Source organism: Aristolochia californica, unplaced genomic scaffold (genome assembly GCF_029961685.1).
Source record: "Aristolochia californica isolate CCGP_79_NKW_82.1479 unplaced genomic scaffold, dmAriCali1.0.hap1 SCAF_2, whole genome shotgun sequence".
NCBI classification, from domain to species: Eukaryota; Viridiplantae; Streptophyta; class Magnoliopsida; order Piperales; family Aristolochiaceae; genus Aristolochia; species Aristolochia californica.
In genome coordinates, this window is record NW_027181881.1 from 3,146,404 (window position 1) to 3,163,673 (window position 17,270).

At 35.7% G+C, this 17,270-nt stretch overlaps 3 protein-coding genes across 3 annotated transcripts; 2 read left to right on the forward strand and 1 right to left on the reverse strand.

Annotated features, from left to right (window-relative positions):
* The first annotated feature begins 1,696 nt into the window (after positions 1 to 1,696).
* LOC137956911 (major strawberry allergen Fra a 1.08-like) lies at positions 1,697 to 2,267 on the forward strand. Its single transcript, XM_068804577.1, has 2 exons — positions 1,697 to 1,880; positions 1,978 to 2,267. Exons 1-2 carry the CDS (start codon positions 1,697 to 1,699, stop codon positions 2,265 to 2,267), a joined length of 474 nt encoding a protein of 157 aa, XP_068660678.1.
* Positions 2,268 to 3,260: 993 nt separating this feature from the next.
* Positions 3,261 to 3,836, forward strand: LOC137955363 (major strawberry allergen Fra a 1.08-like). Its single transcript, XM_068802271.1, has 2 exons — positions 3,261 to 3,444; positions 3,538 to 3,836. The coding sequence occupies exons 1-2, from the start codon at positions 3,261 to 3,263 to the stop codon at positions 3,834 to 3,836; spliced, it is 483 nt and encodes a 160-aa protein (XP_068658372.1).
* Positions 3,837 to 8,504: 4,668 nt separating this feature from the next.
* LOC137957157 (uncharacterized) lies at positions 8,505 to 10,158 on the reverse strand. The gene is made up of 5 exons (XM_068804890.1): positions 9,959 to 10,158; positions 9,777 to 9,864; positions 9,615 to 9,685; positions 9,456 to 9,512; positions 8,505 to 8,942 (listed from the first exon to the last, which is right to left on the reverse strand). Exons 1-5 carry the CDS (start codon positions 10,052 to 10,054, stop codon positions 8,763 to 8,765), a joined length of 492 nt encoding a protein of 163 aa, XP_068660991.1. The 5' UTR covers positions 10,055 to 10,158; the 3' UTR covers positions 8,505 to 8,762.
* Positions 10,159 to 17,270: the final 7,112 nt, after the last annotated feature.

The following is a 17,270-nucleotide window of genomic DNA, read 5'->3' on the forward strand; positions in this document are numbered from 1 at the left end:
GCTTCCTTGTTGTTTTTCCTCCTTATGGATTTGAATCCACCTATGAGTTCAACTCCTACATTATGCATCTTCCATACAGGGTTCAAACTCACTTTTCATTCCAAAAGTTTAGTAAGTCAGGTTCACATTCTTTTTTTTTTTCTTTGCTTGTTTGTGGGTTTGTATCCCATCAATTGGGTTCAAATCCTTCCTTTTTTACAAGCTTCTTTCAGCCCTTGCGTTTGAACCTACCTTACTAATGAGATCAAATCTAATGGAGGGTTCGAGTCCTTATCTAATTCTAAAACTTTCTATAAGTGGGATGTACCTCATTTTTGCAATTGTGCATTCAGAAGGGTTTGATTCGAATCCATTTTTCAAAAAATTCTAAAAACACCTTCTTTATTGCAAAATTCTCATTCAATGATTAGTTATCATCAAAATTCAAGAGGCATCTCGAACCTCTTCTTTTACATGGATTACACTTGGGTGCTGATGTGTATGTTTGATATATGCAACTGGTAAACTCGAAAAAAGTTCATCTAATTTTCTTTTTCTTATAATAAATTGTATTCTCCGAAAACGTTTTATCTTCATATGACAATATACTCATTGTCTCGAGAACAACACATATAACTCTACAGGGTAATTACCAAAAAATGTAGAATTAGTAATATGATTTCTTATTTAATATCTATTAAGTAGCTTTAGCCTTTTACTTCCATGTAGCAAATTTATCTGGCGATGAATAAAATTTCCAAAAAAAATAAAATAAATGTAATGCTTTGGTCTGCATAACAAAATTGCAATATCCTTTGTAATGATAGGGTAACATAACATGTATATTCCTGTTATATATCTCTAAAATAAAATAAAATAAAATAAAAAACAAAAAAATAATTTTTATTTAAAAATTTTATTGATTTATGGAGTAAAAAGGCACCACTTAATTAGAGTCAATATGTCATATTTAATGATTTTTTCTTGAAATCCAATAATCATAATAATGTCCTTAACATTATTAAAAATAAATAACATATAAACTAATACTTAAACCTTTTGATCATAATGAAATTAATCAACAAACATGAGTTATGTAAATAATATTTTATAGAGACATAAATTTCAAATGCACTATCACACTAAAAATACCAATTATATCCAAATGTATTAGAACCACTTACATAAATTGGGACATACTATCTTGACAACAAAAGAAGTACCATGTTACTCAAAGTGACAATTCTAAGTTGTTGAAAATTGAATGGTTTATGAAAGCTGATTGGTTGGTGTAGTCTCTAGTCATTCCCACAAATTAAACAATGAGTCAGGCCCTTAGATTAGCACTTAGCAAGAAGTATACACCAGCTATAAAACAGATCAAAGATAATATATTGGAGGATTTAGTCCTAATCAGAAAGTTTGCATTAATATAGTTCATTCTAACTATCTTGCCTTTGTCATGATCCACCAAACCACCTAATCAGTGTAAGTGATAAACAGAATTCATCCAAAGCTCATTGATAGGAGGTAGAAACAGATTAGGTAAGGGACAATGGGTTAAAGTTCATTGACAGGATGGTACTGCATGGACGGCCCTCTCAACCACCCTATAAAACGCCATCGAACAATTCTTTCTTATCAACGAACTCATCTCCTTCTTCATCACTCCCATTTTCCAGTCTCCCATTAACGTTTTTAATCAAATTCAGGAATCATGGTAGCAGGAAGTGTGACGGGAGAGTTTGCCTCTCCGATTGCACCAGCAAGGATATGGAAGGCTGGCATTAAGGACGCTCATGTGTTGATGCCGAAACTCCTGCCTCAAGTCATAACGAGCCTCGAAATCCTCGAAGGTGACGGCGGTGCTGGAACCATCAAGAAGTTGATCTTTGCTGAAGGTAATTCTGCTCTCAAATTCCTACCGAACATAAGAAAAAACAAAAGCTGTACGAAACTGATCAGAATGGAATCATTTGAATGTATTCTTGCTTGCAGGGGGTTATGTGAAGGATCGGGTGGATGTGATGGACGACGAGAAGTACTTATTCAGATACAGTGTCATTGAAGGGGGACTGTTGGGCGTGAAGGTTAACTCCATGAAGTTCGAACTGACCTTCGTGGCCACACCACCTGGAGGAAGCATCAGCAAGCTTAAAGTGGACTACGACGCCATTGATGGTGCCACTGAAGTGGAGGAAGAGGTTGCAAAGGTGAAGGCAGGAGTCACAGGAATGGTGAAGGCTGTGGAAGCCTATCTGTTAGCCAACCCTGAGGCTTACGTTTAAACACCATGGAAGGAAAGGTTGATTGCGAGGAACAAGGAAGTGTTACTGTAAGGAATTGTGGTGATTTGCTTGCTTTACGCGAGTGTAGTTTGTGATAATAAAGTCTCAGGTATTGTTTCTGAAGTAAACGTCTACTCTGTAGTGTCTATAGGCGAGTTATTAACGAGTTACTTGGTCTGTACTTTTTTATTGGAGGGACCCCTACCTGGTAGCTATGGGTTATCGATAAATATACCGGAGGAAATAAATTAGCAGTAACTATTGTTATCGACAACGCCGTTGATATCATTCTCCGTTCTTCTCCTCTGGCCATCTGGTAAGGTCCCAAATCCAAATATTATTTAGTTTCCGAGTCGATGTAGCTTTTGCTGGTTATTAAATTTCTCGTTATTGATGACGAACTTCGATTGCTATTTGATGTTACAGCATACAAATACCGATTTGATTTCTTTATTATTATAATATTCAATGGTTTTAATAAAAGATGCTACTGGAGTCATATTAAGCAAGTTTGCAGGAATCGCGTTCGTGCTCATTATAGTAGCATTTGAAAAAACGAGGAACTCATTTAAGTCAACTTTCTGAAAATCACGCCCTCAAGTAATATAATCTCTGTGAAACGGAAATTTCTCTCGATTGACCTTACTGGCTCTTTTCATGACTCCATAGAGTTGGATGATCTGGATCCTGTATCATGCAGAGACGTTGCTAAAGAAAAACTGAGTTATAATATTCATTCTTGAGAGAACTAACGTGCAGAAATATAACTAACGTAAAGAATCTAGCATGATTGATGTGCAAGGCAGTGGTGTTTTTTCTGCATTTGAGCATGATCCGTAGAAGACGGTGCTGCATCCTCGACGGGAGGCATACCATTACTACCCATGACTGCCTTGGACATAAAGAAAAGCCCCAAACCAAGAGGAAGAATCCTATAACTGCTTTGCTTTCCTCCCCCCGTTCTCTCACTCGAAGTCGAACAATCTAGGAGCCATGGCTGCGAAGGGATTCACCTTGGAGCTGGAATCTCCTGTTGCTCCCGCGAGGTTGTTCCAGGCCTCTGTCATGGATGCTCATAATCTAATTCCTAAGATCATGTCTCGCGTCGTTGTGAGTGGAGAAATGATCCAAGGAGACGGAGACGTCGGAAGCGTGAAGCAGTTCAAATTCACCGAAGGTAGTCAGTTTGCTCTTTACCCAAGGTAATCTTGATCTGTTTGTCCAAATGTACCCAATGAGTCTGATTAAAATTTACATTTCGGTGGTGCAGTGATCCCCTTTAAGCATGTGAGCGAACGTGTGGATAACTTGGACAAGGAGAAGCTGCATTACTCCTACTCGGTGATCGAGGGAGCAAACGTTGGAACCAAGCTGCTTTCTTCCGTTTATCACGTCAAGTTCGAGCCATCGAGCAATGGCGGATGCAGCTACAAGATGACTGCAGAATTCACGCCTATGGAGGGGCAGAAGTTCACGGACGAGGAAGTAAACATAGGAAAACAAGGAGCCTTCGGAATGATCAAGGCCGTGGAAGGATATCTCGTGGCAAACCCTGAAGCCTATGCTTAGTTTTCTCAGATTCTGAAACTCGTGTTACAGATGTCTGAGGATCCATACGAGACTCTAATTTCTCGATCCGCAGAAAGGGAATAATCTTTGTTTGTGAAATGTTATAAAAAAAAACTAATCAATACTTTCAATCGAATAACTCTTGTGTTTGTGAAACTTTCAGATAAATCCAATGGTTTTATGCTATGTAAGATAAAAGGGGAAATCAACTAACAAGAATCTGGATACCTTCAGATATATCCAAAAAATAAAGAGAATTAGACCATTATTATTCCAAAAATAGTTAGTGAAAACAAGATTATGATCAAATTCTCTTTTTTACTAATTATTTTTGGGAATAATAATAGTCGAATTTTCACTTTTTTTTTCTTTTTTTCCACGGGTTCCGAATAGACCCTTAATCATCAAGTGTCCTGAGGCAAAAAAAAAAAAATTACTTTTCGAAGTAATTGCTTTTTTTTTTTTGTGTTGAGGCACTTGGACTATTTTTCATAACGTTTTAGATGCATATTGTCATCAACATCCCATGGGCTACTTATTTGTACCAAAATGCTTTGTCCGATCTATCTTTCTCAATGGCACAACGGAGAAGAAGGTTTATGTGGAGCAATTGAACTTTCATTTTAAACTAGTCAAGAGCATATGGTGCATTACTTAGACCAGTTGTTGTATGATTCTTATCTGTCTCTATCTCGATGATCTCATTTTTACTATAGATTGTAAAGATATGATTGAGAAGTCGAGGCCATGGTGCAAAGATTTTCCGTGAAGATATGAGCCTCATGTCCTATTTCTTAGGACTTGGGGTGAAGTAGTTTGAGGAGAGAATCTTTGCATCACAATAGAAGTTTACCCATGATATTTTGGCTTGATTCCATATGTACACATGGAAACCTATTTGCATGCCCATAGAGGAGAGGCTGAAATTGATCAAAGAGGCTAGTGGATTTTAAGTCAACTCCATAGATCAATTATGATCCCATAACAATCAAGACAATTATCTTCATAGTACCCCTTTACAATTACTCTTGTTTTGAGTTCTATGGTTTGCCACAAGTTACTCAGTGTGGATGCACATCCCATTAATAATACTTAACGAGTAGCTTTTACAAGATAAAAGACCTATTCCAATACGGTAGATATCACAATTCATTTCAAGTTGGCCACAAACTACTAGAGTTTTGACCTGTAATAAATTAGATGACATAAAAAATATTCAATAAACCCAACGATCGTGAGCCTATATAGTTGATTGATACAACTAATCTTGTATTTAAACCAAATGACAAACTCTTCTACATGTCATTGGTCTAGGTTTGTTGTAACCTCATTTCGCAAAACTTCTTTGTGTTCACTATATAATAAAAAATATTAAACGATTTAAAATCATGTCAAATAATTAGACCTACAATATTAACTCAACAAGTACTTTCCACTTAGTTCATGTATTGGTTTTATCCAACGTACCTCAACTTGCCAACTCATGTCCTTGGTTGTATCATATGATCTAAACAACCGTTCATGGTTTGAGTGGAAAATAATGTAAGACCTTCTATGAGACCAACTTCTGTTTGTTGCATGAGTGTATATACCTAGGCTCATGAAATTATAGACACTTGTCTACCTTTTCATATTCTTTCCAAATAATATACAATCATTTTTACATGCATGTATCTTTTCATAATGGAATCTGGACTCACTCAAAAGAGTTTTAACCTCCTAATAGTTGCGAGACAGTATTTGCCTAGGAGGAAATGCATATTTCAGTAGAGAAAGTATATTATCAAATGTTTTGTTTCTCTTGTTGGAAGTTGTTTTGATATGGAGCAAATGGATGAGAAACTTTTATTTAGAAAAGCTCTGACAATCGGGATATAATGGTCTATTAACATCCATGAACAAGTGAGTGAATTTATCAAATTCACTTGGTCCAATTCCAGAGTCTTCAGCATGACTACTGGATTGCTCGACTGTCATTAATAAAAGATTTGTTCAACTTGTATATTATGGATGAGATCATGCATACCACCCTCACTTTCCGTTTGACGATTGATCTAGGTTGTTAAATTTCGCCTTTGTGGAATTTCCTTATAGGTATCAATTTGCCCATCGTGAAAAGTCACTCAAGTATAGCTTGGCAACATCCCAATCACATACAAGTGGTCATCCATCAGGTGTACATCTTGAACAAACTTGTTTGTATACACTCTGCATGGACAATGCATCTTATTGTCTTCCCTACTACACGTCTGATGTATGCCATATAAATACACGCATCTACCCCTTTCTTATATTCTCATTCAAGGATCTGTTGAGAACAATTTTCTCCAACTCTTATCTATTTTCTATATAACACCAAAATATATAAACCCACAAATCAAGCATCTACAATGGATCACATCCAACTTTTTTGTTCACTTGAGTTTGTTACTCCACCTCGCTCATTCAGGACAATTGTTTACTATTGTATTATTATAATTCAAGACACTTGTCAAAATTTCGGCAACATCTCCCTTCATATTATATGTCGGCATAATTAGTTGACGTACATGCATCACACTCTGTTACCATGAGAATACGTTCTCAATATATATAAAAAAAACATATTACATTCCCCTTCTTCCCTTTATTCCTTGACATATCCACCCATCCTTAAAACCATCTTTCTCTTACCTTTGAAACCACCCCAACTCCATCTCTCTGTGTTAGAGACACTATGCATTTGTATAAAAGAAAGTTATTAGAAGTTGGGTCAAAGACCTATCTCAAAGTAACTTGTCAAGTTTGAAACTTTTTTTTTAAACAAATAAATTTAAAGTTTTATAATCATTTTTTTCATATGGGATTGTTGAATTTTTGGAAAATATAAATAATTCATTGATTTGATTACAACTGAGTATATTGAGCTTCTATTTATAATAGAAAAATAAGTAGAATCAAATTATAATTAAATGACTCATTTTTTAGTTACACTGAAAGTCAAACAACAAAAGATAAGTTCTAGAACAATTGAACAACTGAACATAAATAGAAGACTAGCATAACTAAAACACATATAAACTAAACTTCTTATATGAGACCTCCTTCTCATTAAATTCTTCTTAAGACTCCACCATATTAATTTGAACTCTATGAGATTTCTTGGTGTAAGAGTCATGTAAGGTTCATCTATACTTGTTCTTCAATACTCCCCCCTTAAACTAGACATACTTCCCCTTTAATGTAGAGTTTATAACTTCAGTTCACAATAAAAAAAATCTTTATAATTACAACAACTTCATTTTTTGTTCCCCCTTGTTCTTGAATATTTTAGCTTGATTGTTGGTATCCAATATTCTTTCTAGGTTACAAATAGAACCTACTAGGCTAAGTCTACTCAATCGACTCCTTACTAAGGCTGATTTCTTATGACCACAAATTGTCCAAGAAAGCCATTATCCTCAATATGCTAAGCTCAATTTCCCAAGTACAGCTAGAAGTCGCTTGGAAGCACTTTTGGTTTCCTAGCCACATTATACAACACAGTAGATATCAAATCATTTGGTGTCAACCGGACCACTTCGTCGTGGGTAACTCATTGGCCCCTAAATGTTGGGTCAGTTCTTTTGTTGATAAGTAGTTGGTGCACCTCATTCACTCCTATTTAGAGATGACGCAACACATCCGGTCAATTCGTTGTAGCATTGATCTCCCAAGAAACTAGTCTCCATTGAGGATGTGTGTAGTGTCAAGGTTGTAAACGGTATGTAAATAGAACAGAATACCCTAATGAGGGTCTTAATCCTCTGGGTCCACTTGATATTGTGTGGAAGGTCAATCATGAGCTGAAATGTTTCCTCGAAAATGGATTATTTGAATCCTCACCGTGGAACATCTAGAAATCCATGGCGGCTATGGCTTTATCCGCATAAATATCACGTCACTTTGTCTGGTGCTTGGATCGGAAGAAGACATACCCAACTTTCTTTTTTTACTGTTCATAAAATATCATTGCTTTTCTTCACAGAAACACCATCGGATCATGATGACGAACCGACGTTCACTCGATTCATGTCCAAAATCTAAATTTTCCGGCACCAATCCGGATGGAAAAACGAATTCAAGAAACCCGGTTCGCAATGAGAAAGGTAGCAACGATAGATTAAGCTTTCTAGCTCTAACCAGCTTTTTCAGTTCAAATTACAGAAAACTGTAGCGGGTAACTGGTACCTGTTCGGTTTTTAAATCGGTCCTGATCTTGCGCTCTCTTCGTCCTTAATCCCCTAGCCCTAATCCTGCACCTCTCAGTTCATCTTTCCATTGGACTCGCCTTTAAAAATTGTAAAATTGAACACACCAAAAACATATAGTAAAAATTAATAAAATTACCCATCAACCAAGGCAAGTCGACTCAAAGTTCTAGAATTCCACTCTTCCAGTACGCAGACGTCACCCCAGAAGACGAGTGGCTCCAAGCAAACAGCGCGAATAACCAAGCGCAGGAGTGGAACTGTGGTGTCTGCTGCCTGATGAACATCACTGCACCAGGCTTTTGACACTTTCCACCAAACCCCTTTGGAACCCTCCCCTCTACTTCCATCTGATAAAAAAACGGAACTGAATACAAGATAAAGACGAATCAGAACTTCGACCAAAAATCACGTAGGCGCAGAGACCAAACCCAATTCGGAACACACGTAGCAGCTGAACTTTTCCAAGAAAAAGAGAAAGAAAACAATCCACAAGGTCATCTTCCAACAAATTAAAATTAGATCTCCTCTGGACACTTATTTCGGTTTTCTCCAATCTGTCTCTTTCGCTGCATCTACCTCCTGCTGCGTTTCTTTCTTCCCCTTGGAAACAATAAAATAAACTAGTGAACAAACAGGGAGGAAGAGGTGAACAAGTGTGTACACGAGGATAGAAAATAATCGAATCAGGAAGGAGTCACGAGACCCTCCAATCTGCGACCGGGATGTCGAAACGAGGCCCGTTCCTCTTCGAAGCTTTGGCCCTGGAAGCTGATCCGTTCGCCTTCCTTGCCGCACCCGACGAATCGCTGAACTCGAAGCTTTCGTTTCCCACCATCTCCTCGAACATCTTCTGAAGGTCCTCGAAGCTTTCGTTCTACGTAGCAAATCATCAGGCATCAGTTAGCATTTTTGTTTGGATTCTGATTTCTGAAACGGGTGTCGTCATAAAGAAACCATTTTGAGGGCAAAAATAAAAAAAAAAACTTCCTCAAAATTAATTCTCAAAAAGAAAAGATTCGCAGGTGGGGATGAAAGCCATGTGGCAATCATCGGGTAGAAAGATGCTAGCAAATACAATTAACGGTGCCGATTACGTAGTATTCTATATCTGGCGTCCAACAGCGGCTTTGCGGTTTGATATTTTGGGAGAGAATTATTAAATTCGACCACGATGGAAACGCTGTGAGGAATCGCAATTTACATCTTTGTCGATCAAACTACCTCAAAATGTGAATTGACAAGATTTACAGTGTATAAAATAGAACATCCGAAACGGAATGACGAGATGGAGATGGATTCACGAGGCATAGAATACAAGAATCAGGCCGGACATTAAACGAGAAGAAATTTATGGGAGTATGAATTGAATCGAAGCATTGAAGCCTACCTCATGAGCCACAGAATCCATCATCGACAGCATTTCTTGCATAAAATCAGAGAATCCCTAATCGTCAAAAGGAACAAGGAAAGCTAATAAGACAGAAAGAAAGGTGGAAAACACAGAAACAGAGCGGGGGGGAGGGGGAGGAAAGAAATAAATATCAACTTCTTCCTCTTCTTCGTGGGGATCGTAGAATCCAGCGTCGTACATTGCTCGTTTTCCTTGGTCTGACAGAACTACAAATCGCTCATCAAGATTAATCACGGTGCCACCCATAAAACTTCAGACAGGAAAAGTATTCGCTTTTGAGTTCTAATCCTTCCTTACCAGAGTAAGCCTCCTGAATTTGCTGGAAACGGCGTTTCGCTTCCGCTGCCACCGTTGGGTTCTTCGTCCACTTGTCTGGGTGCCATTTCTAAACCACAAAACGGGAATTTTTAAACTCAGAAGAGGAGGACCAAGAACAGGATAAACAAACCAGAAAGAGATGAAAAATAAGGAAAACTTACAAGAGCGAGTTTCCTAAAAGCGCCGCGAATTTCAGCGACGGAGGCCTCCCGTCGAATCCCGAGGACAGAGTAGTAACATGAGGCGCCGGAATCCATCTCCGTGAGAAGGCGCGATGGAAAAACAGAACAACCCGCCGGTTAAAACATGAAAACAGAGGACAGAAGGACAAAACCTTAGGCGTCTTAATTTTTAATTCTTATAAGAGGGGTTGTGATTAAAACGCTTTACTTGTAAGTCAATTCCAGCAAAAATATCTTCCCCTCTCCAGCCGAACCGAAGCTTCGAGAGGTTTTCTCCAGGCTTAGATATTTTCTCCAGCACGAAAACGCCCCTGTTTATGCACGTAAATTACAGGAAAACCGCAGCATCGTTGACAGAGACGGGAGCTTGATTGGGGAGTCGGTGGGTTTCGTCATGCGTCGGTGGTCGGTTGCTACTTTTGTTCAGTAAAATGTTGAATGCCTCGTAACATCAGTTTCCTCATCAGAATCCCAAGCCCACCGTACGGCCGTGATACTGATCCGTGGGCCCAACAACTGCAACTATTCTAGCCCATTCGACAAGACGTTGAGACCTGATCGAGCAGCTACGATTAATATGGCTTTATGTGTCAATGTTATCTGATTGTCAATTTTATCTGATTAATATGGCTTTCAGTTAATTACCAAAATACCCTTTTGTCTCTTTTACAAAATATCCCTAATGGAACAACATTTCCTACTTACTCCCTTCATCTTATTTATTTATTTATTTCCTTGTATACAATCCCATGTTATGCCTGAATTGCTCAAAGAATACATGGTTTACACTCTTTGTATCTAAAGTCCTAATGCAAGGTCTAACAAGAACACCCCCAATGTCATAATCTAATTTGAGGCATCAATTTGCCCTTAAAATGGCTTGGTGTGGTCTTATAGCTGCAACACAGGACCTTCCCCAAAAGCTCTCTTAAGATCACAAAAGTTTAGTGACACTCCTTTGATTGGTCCTATCTTTCTTCCACAGATCTATCAACGATGCGATATGGCACGAGTATGGGGCATTGAATCTTCAATTGTGATTGGCAAGGCTGATGAGTGTGTTGAGGGTCCTCAATTTGGTCAGCACAAGCCACTCTATGATGTCACAAACCTTTTCCTTTTAAATTTGGATGTTACCCGCACCGAGACAAAGCCGCAAGAAAATAATATCCTTTAGGGCATATGTGTCGCACACTGAACACAACTTTTGTAGCACTTCAATCACAACTTTGTGGTGTTGTAAATATTACTCCAAAGTCTTATTATATACAACAATATCATCCAAATACATCACAACAAACTTGTCCAAGTACTGATGGAACAAGTCATTCATTGGGTACAAAATGTGGCAATGATGTTATTTAATCTAAATGGCATAACCACAAATTCAAAAACACCTCACCTTGACATACAAGTAATTTTCACCTCATCTCCTTCGGTGATCCGCACATGATAGTAGCTTGATTAATAGACCAAGATTACCAGAGCAAGAAGCGAAACTTGATGGATGAAACGAAAAGTTTTTTCTTAAGGTTACACGAACATCCTATTTGAGCAATTTGCCACTCTCTCATTGATTTCTATGGATATAAGAAAATTTTCTTTCTAATTCACAAATCCATCTTTGTTTATGCTACTAATTCTCAATATGGTCCAACTTCTCTTCATTTTGTAACTAAAAAGAAAGAGTAAAACACAATACCAAATGTTTGGCAATCCTTGGTAGAGCTTATTTTTTATTTCCTGTTGAACCTAGTAAATGAATAAATAGGTGATTTTTTCGAAAATGTTGAACATAAATTTTTCCCTTACATCTTAGTTACTTTTATTATTTTTTGTTATTTCGTAATCCTTAGAGTATGATACTTTATAACTTCACAGTTAAAAGTAATTTTCTCATTACTTTGGGTCTCTCATTTTCCTTTTTTTTTTTTTTGCATTATAGTTGGATTTTCAAATAAATTAAGCAACATTTTTTTATTTTCTCGAATTGCTAGTAGATTCATCTTAGGTTTAGTGTAATCATTTATTGAGTTTGATTGTAATATCTATCTATTAAACAACATTATTGTGTTTGACTTATAAAGCAAGTGACCTATGTATTTGTAAACCAATCAAGACCTAGATAAATTGATTAGTAGTTGTTGAAAGATCCCTTTGAGTGTCTAATTACTTGTGCCTAGTAAATGTTTCTTGTTAGGGGTGGCATCGAATCGAACTGGTTCGCGAGCCTCGAGCTTGGCTCAGTTTCGGCTCAATTCGATTCGATTTTTTTTCTGAATCTCGAACCCAAATGAGGCTAATAATGATTCGATTCAAAAGCTCGAGAGTTTGCTCGTTAACTTAACGAGGCCCAAAAGGCGCAAGTCAGAAGCGGGACGGGATGTCTTAGAGTTTCAACTCGTAAAGTCGCAACTCATCACTGATTCACCCCGCGCAAGGTAAGTACGTTTTGCCATACTTCTATCTAGAGTTTTATAAACCCTCCTCTCATGCCATTCTCTTCTTCTTACCTATGTGAGACTAATAAGCCTCTAGTAAAGAGGGGAAGGAAAAAATGGGAGAATAAGGAAAAAAAGGAAAATGGAAAACATGGAGGAAAGGGAAAAAGGAAAATAAAAATAAATAAGAGTTGAAAAAAAGGAAAAGAAAAAAATAGCACGAAGAGGAGAAGAGTGAAGGAAAAAAGTAAAAAATAAAAATATATATTAATTTTTTTAAAATAAAAATAAAAATAAAATTAAAATTAAAATGAGGAAATAAATATAAACTATTTTATAAAAATATAAATAAAAAACAAGAGAAGAAAAAAAGGAAAAAATAAAAATAAAAATATATATTTAAAATTTTAAAATGAATTGAAATTATAATTAAAGTGAAAATGAGGAAAATAAATATAAACTATTTTATAAAAAATATAAATAAAAAATAAGGGAAGAAAAAATGAAAAAATGGGAGAGTAAGGAAAAAAGAAAATGAAAAAAATGGAGGAGAGGGAAAAAGGAAAAGAAAAATAAATAAGAGTTGAAGGAAAAAATGAAAATAAAACAAATAGCAAGAAGAGTAGAAGAGTGAAGGAAAAAATTAAAATATATATTTAAACTTTTAAAATGAATTAGAAATATAATTAAAGTGAAATTGGGGAAAATAAATATAAACTATTTATAAAAAAATATTTTTATACATGACAAATATTTTGTTAATATTTTCTTGTACAATTAAGCCATGTACTTAAATCATTGTACTTAAATCTCGTTATCAGTTTGAAAGTTTATCTTGTCCATAACTTAGAGTATATTTCAAGTTTTTGTGAGGGTCGAAAGGTCGAAACCAGACGAAAGAAAGGAGCAATAGGTAAAGGAGATGAACTTGATCCTATTAATTGTGACTCAATTATTAATATGGATTGTGAAGTAAATAAGACTCATCTAGAATACCCTTTCAATTTAATTGACCCATCACAAAGATAAATTTCATGACATACAAAATAATTTGTAGTATTGGTAACAAAAATTTATTAAAAACGAAACCATATTAGTGGTTTTTTCAAGAAATGTTGAAAAACCATTTTTAGTAAGAATACGTGCCTTATGTTTTCTGAAAATATTTTTTTAATCGGAAATTCTTATTAAAAAATCATATAATTTTCTAAGAAAGATTTTCCTGTCAAGATGGCTAGAAAACCGTATAGAAAATTTTTTAACAAGTATTTGACAGTTGATGATGTAATACTTTTAGCATGAGGCAATTTTTTGTTTGACATTTTATTTGATTAAAAATTTATCGATAAGTATAGTAATATATTAGATTGATTAATATTTTTTATTTGTTTCCCTGGAAGAGGCAATAAGAGGTCCATTTAACTTTCCAAATAAAATTTTAAAATATTTCTTGTAATTTTCTAGTAAGTCACTAATATTAATAAGATTTTATTTAAAGGGTTTTTTGGAAACATATATCCTAGGAAAAACTAGAAATGTTTTTCCTGGAATATAAATTTTCAACCAGGGGCACCAAGGAGGCCATAGTTAATTTATGGCCAAATTCATAAATTACAAAATAACCTAGACAACATTTAGGGTAAAAAAGATTAATATTGGTGCGTTCTAATCCATTATCGAGATTCAATCCCGAACATCCTCTATCATTCTTTTCTTAAAATGTATAAGTAACTTTATATATAATTTATTTGACATATATTTTATGCAAAATATTAAATGTAGGTTGAAACTCGAACTTGGCTCGAGCTCGAGCTAGAGCTCGAACTCGGTTAAAATTATTAGGCTCGAGCTCGAACTCGGATAAAATTATTAGGCTCGAGGCTAGGGTCGGCTTGAACATAGGAAGGTTCAGGCTTGGCTCGATTTGATGTCATCCTTATGCCCAATTTTATGTAAAATATATGTCCAATTTTATGTAAAATGTAGCATTATTTTATATACAATTTATTTGACATGTATTTTTTGAAAAAATTTAAATGTATGTTGGAGTTCGAACTCGAGACATGTATTTTTTGAAAAGTTTTAAATGAATGTTGAAGTTTGAGCTCGGCTTGAACTCGGTTAAAATTATTGGGCTCAAGCTCAATAATAATTTTAGCCTTGAGGCTTGGCTCGACTCGAGCTCGAGTTTGAAATATTTAAATCAATCTCGGCTCGAACATAGGCAGGTTCGGGCTCGGCTCGATGCCACCCCTGCTTGTAAGTCCCAAATGTTGGGGAGGTGTTGTAAATGAACCCCTTATGGTTTGCTACTATAGATGTAATTTGGATATAGATTTTAAATTGAAGGAGAAAAGCACTTGGGAGTGGGTTAGATTTTGAACCACTACCAAAATCTTAGTGTGCATTGTTGGTTGTTTGAAATGCATGCTATTGAATTGTATTTGAGTTATAATAAAGAGTCAACTCCATTGAGAGGAGTCAAGCACATTAATAAAATGAAAAAAATGAGTGGACCCTTCAAAATTGAGAGTTTTGATCTCATAAAAGAAGTGACCCTCTTTAGTATAAATGTTAAATTTGTACAGTAAAAAAGTCAAAAGATCTCAACCCTATGCAACTAAAAAAATAGATAAAATGATTCTACTCTTTAAAACAACATATATTGAATCAAGAAAGGAGTTGACTTCACTATAAAGTAGATAAAACAACTACAAAAAGAAAGGAGTTGACCCCATATAAGCGATCGACTACATGTACCTAATGATGTAGGCTATATTTTAACAAAATGAGTCGAACCCTACCAATTGATATTAGGTTTTCTAAGGAACAAACCTAAAGATGAAAAGGTGTTTGAATGGGTTTGTTAACTTTACTCTTTATTATAATTTTTTTTTAAGTTTTCTCTTAATCCTAGGCATGTTCAAAATATTAAGTTTCACAATAAAAAGAGCATACAGAAGTATTCAAATACCAAAGAACATAAAAAAGTTTTTATAGTGGTTCACAATCATATTTCATGTTAGAAGACAAGAAGAAGAATGTCATACTTATAATTTGTCTTACATTTTTTGTCTTTATTTTCAAGTCGTAGGATAAATGGTATTTATATAATGTTTCAGCTATAAGTTATTATATAAAGGTTAAGGGGGGAGATTAGGGACATACTGGAAACCTTAATCCCTCTCACCCACTTCTCAAGCTCATGTCTCCTATCTCCTCTCGCCTCTCATCTCTTCTCTCAACCTTCATTCACTTAGCAACTCATCCTCCTCTCCTTCATTCTCCCTTCTTCTCTTAAAGGCCTTGTAAGGATGCATTGATGGTATCTAAGATTTGACATTTCAGATTGTTAATTCAATCCCAAGGACCTTTCACCTTTGACTTAAAACACTCACTAAGTTTGGGTTGCCAATGACACTTATAACAAATTGTTTTTAAAGTCAATTACAATGTTGATCTTTTCCTTTTTTTTTCTTTAAGTTTTTATCTCGCTAGTCGCATTGAATTCTCTTGCTTGGTCAAATGATGCAACCAGATTGTTTGGTTTATGTGTTTTCTAACATGAGCTACTTGGTTCCCTTTCAGTATAGGGGATTCAGTCAATCATATGGTGATTGAACAGATATGCTCTCAGAAATTACCTAGGGATTTTTTAGTTGCAAGGCATTTTTAACTCACATCATTAGCAACTAAATATTTATTATCATTAAAACTATCCCAATGGGAATCTTGAAACCAATAACAGAGTCAACCCCCATATCTTTATGGTTTATGTGAAAGGGGTCTACACCCTTTTTGCTATCTTGATTAATGAAATCCCCTTGTCTCTCCTCCTTCACATCTCTATTAGTGAAAAATGGTCAAGGAGGAGATGGCGACTTTAGCCTCATCCTCTTCTTACCTCTTCCTTTTTAGGTGTTTTATTCCACTCAGTTGAATCAAAATGTTTTAACCACTAATACAAAAACTTGGTTTGGCTATGACTTGCTTATAGTTTACAAGATGAGTTATTTCACTCAGTTAAATCAAAATGTTTTAACCACTAATAGGCGTATCAAATTCTTGTTACATATGCTATAGACCGCAAAATCTTATACGTATTAAGCATGTCGATCGACAAAGAGGATTGGGGAAGAGAGGGGCAAACTCAGGAGGATTATAGAACCTATTCCAGCCCCAGACATCAAATAGAAAGCTCCCTACATTTAGATAGGTAGAGTGGGGTGAGGTCAAATATAACCAGATGTATCAGGTTCAACTAAGATTCTATCACTTATTTGAGTGTATATATTAAAATACGCATGTGTGGGAAACATGGTTAGGTATTTAACAAGCAAACTACCAAAAATTGGTATTAAATCAAACCAATCTCTTCTCCCACCTTCCCCTTCCATGCATGCAGGCCCATCACCAATCAAACCTATTTGAACTAGATTCCACATGACCTAATCATGTTATCATATCAATTTTTGTGGTGTAATATTTATTCATAAAATTTTAGTCATACTTTACAATATCCATACCCACGTTATAAAACCCAAATTAGATAGGTTAATTGAACCAGGTTTAATTAAAGTTGGGCCTCTATTGGGATCAAATAAATAAAAAAATTGAACCAAGTTCAACTAGACCCAGCGATGTCCCACTGGTACACGGTCTATTTAGACCCTGAGTATCCACTGAACCATGATTAGTAGTTAATTGTAGGCTGTCGTGCCAGCTTACCGCCTTTACTGTATTTGGCTCAAAACGCCGTAAAAAAGATCGCGGCTACTCGTATTTTCGATCGTTGCAGCAATTTTATAACAAAAAAAAATTCAAACGGCGCGTTTGAATGTAAAAGAACG

Coding starts and splice junctions, on each gene's coding strand:
- LOC137956911 (XM_068804577.1), top strand. CDS start 1,697: ATGGTAGCAGGAAGTGTGACGGGAGAGTTTGCCTCTCCGATTGCACCA. Junction 1,881..1,977: donor GAAGTTGATCTTTGCTGAAG/GTAATTCTGCTC, acceptor TCTTGCTTGCAG/GGGGTTATGTGAAGGATCGG.
- LOC137955363 (XM_068802271.1), top strand. CDS start 3,261: ATGGCTGCGAAGGGATTCACCTTGGAGCTGGAATCTCCTGTTGCTCCC. Junction 3,445..3,537: donor GCAGTTCAAATTCACCGAAG/GTAGTCAGTTTG, acceptor TCGGTGGTGCAG/TGATCCCCTTTAAGCATGTG.
- LOC137957157 (XM_068804890.1), bottom strand. CDS start 10,054: ATGGATTCCGGCGCCTCATGTTACTACTCTGTCCTCGGGATTCGACGG. Junction 9,865..9,958: donor CTTTTAGGAAACTCGCTCTT/GTAAGTTTTCCT, acceptor TTTGTGGTTTAG/AAATGGCACCCAGACAAGTG. Junction 9,686..9,776: donor AATTCAGGAGGCTTACTCTG/GTAAGGAAGGAT, acceptor AGCGATTTGTAG/TTCTGTCAGACCAAGGAAAA.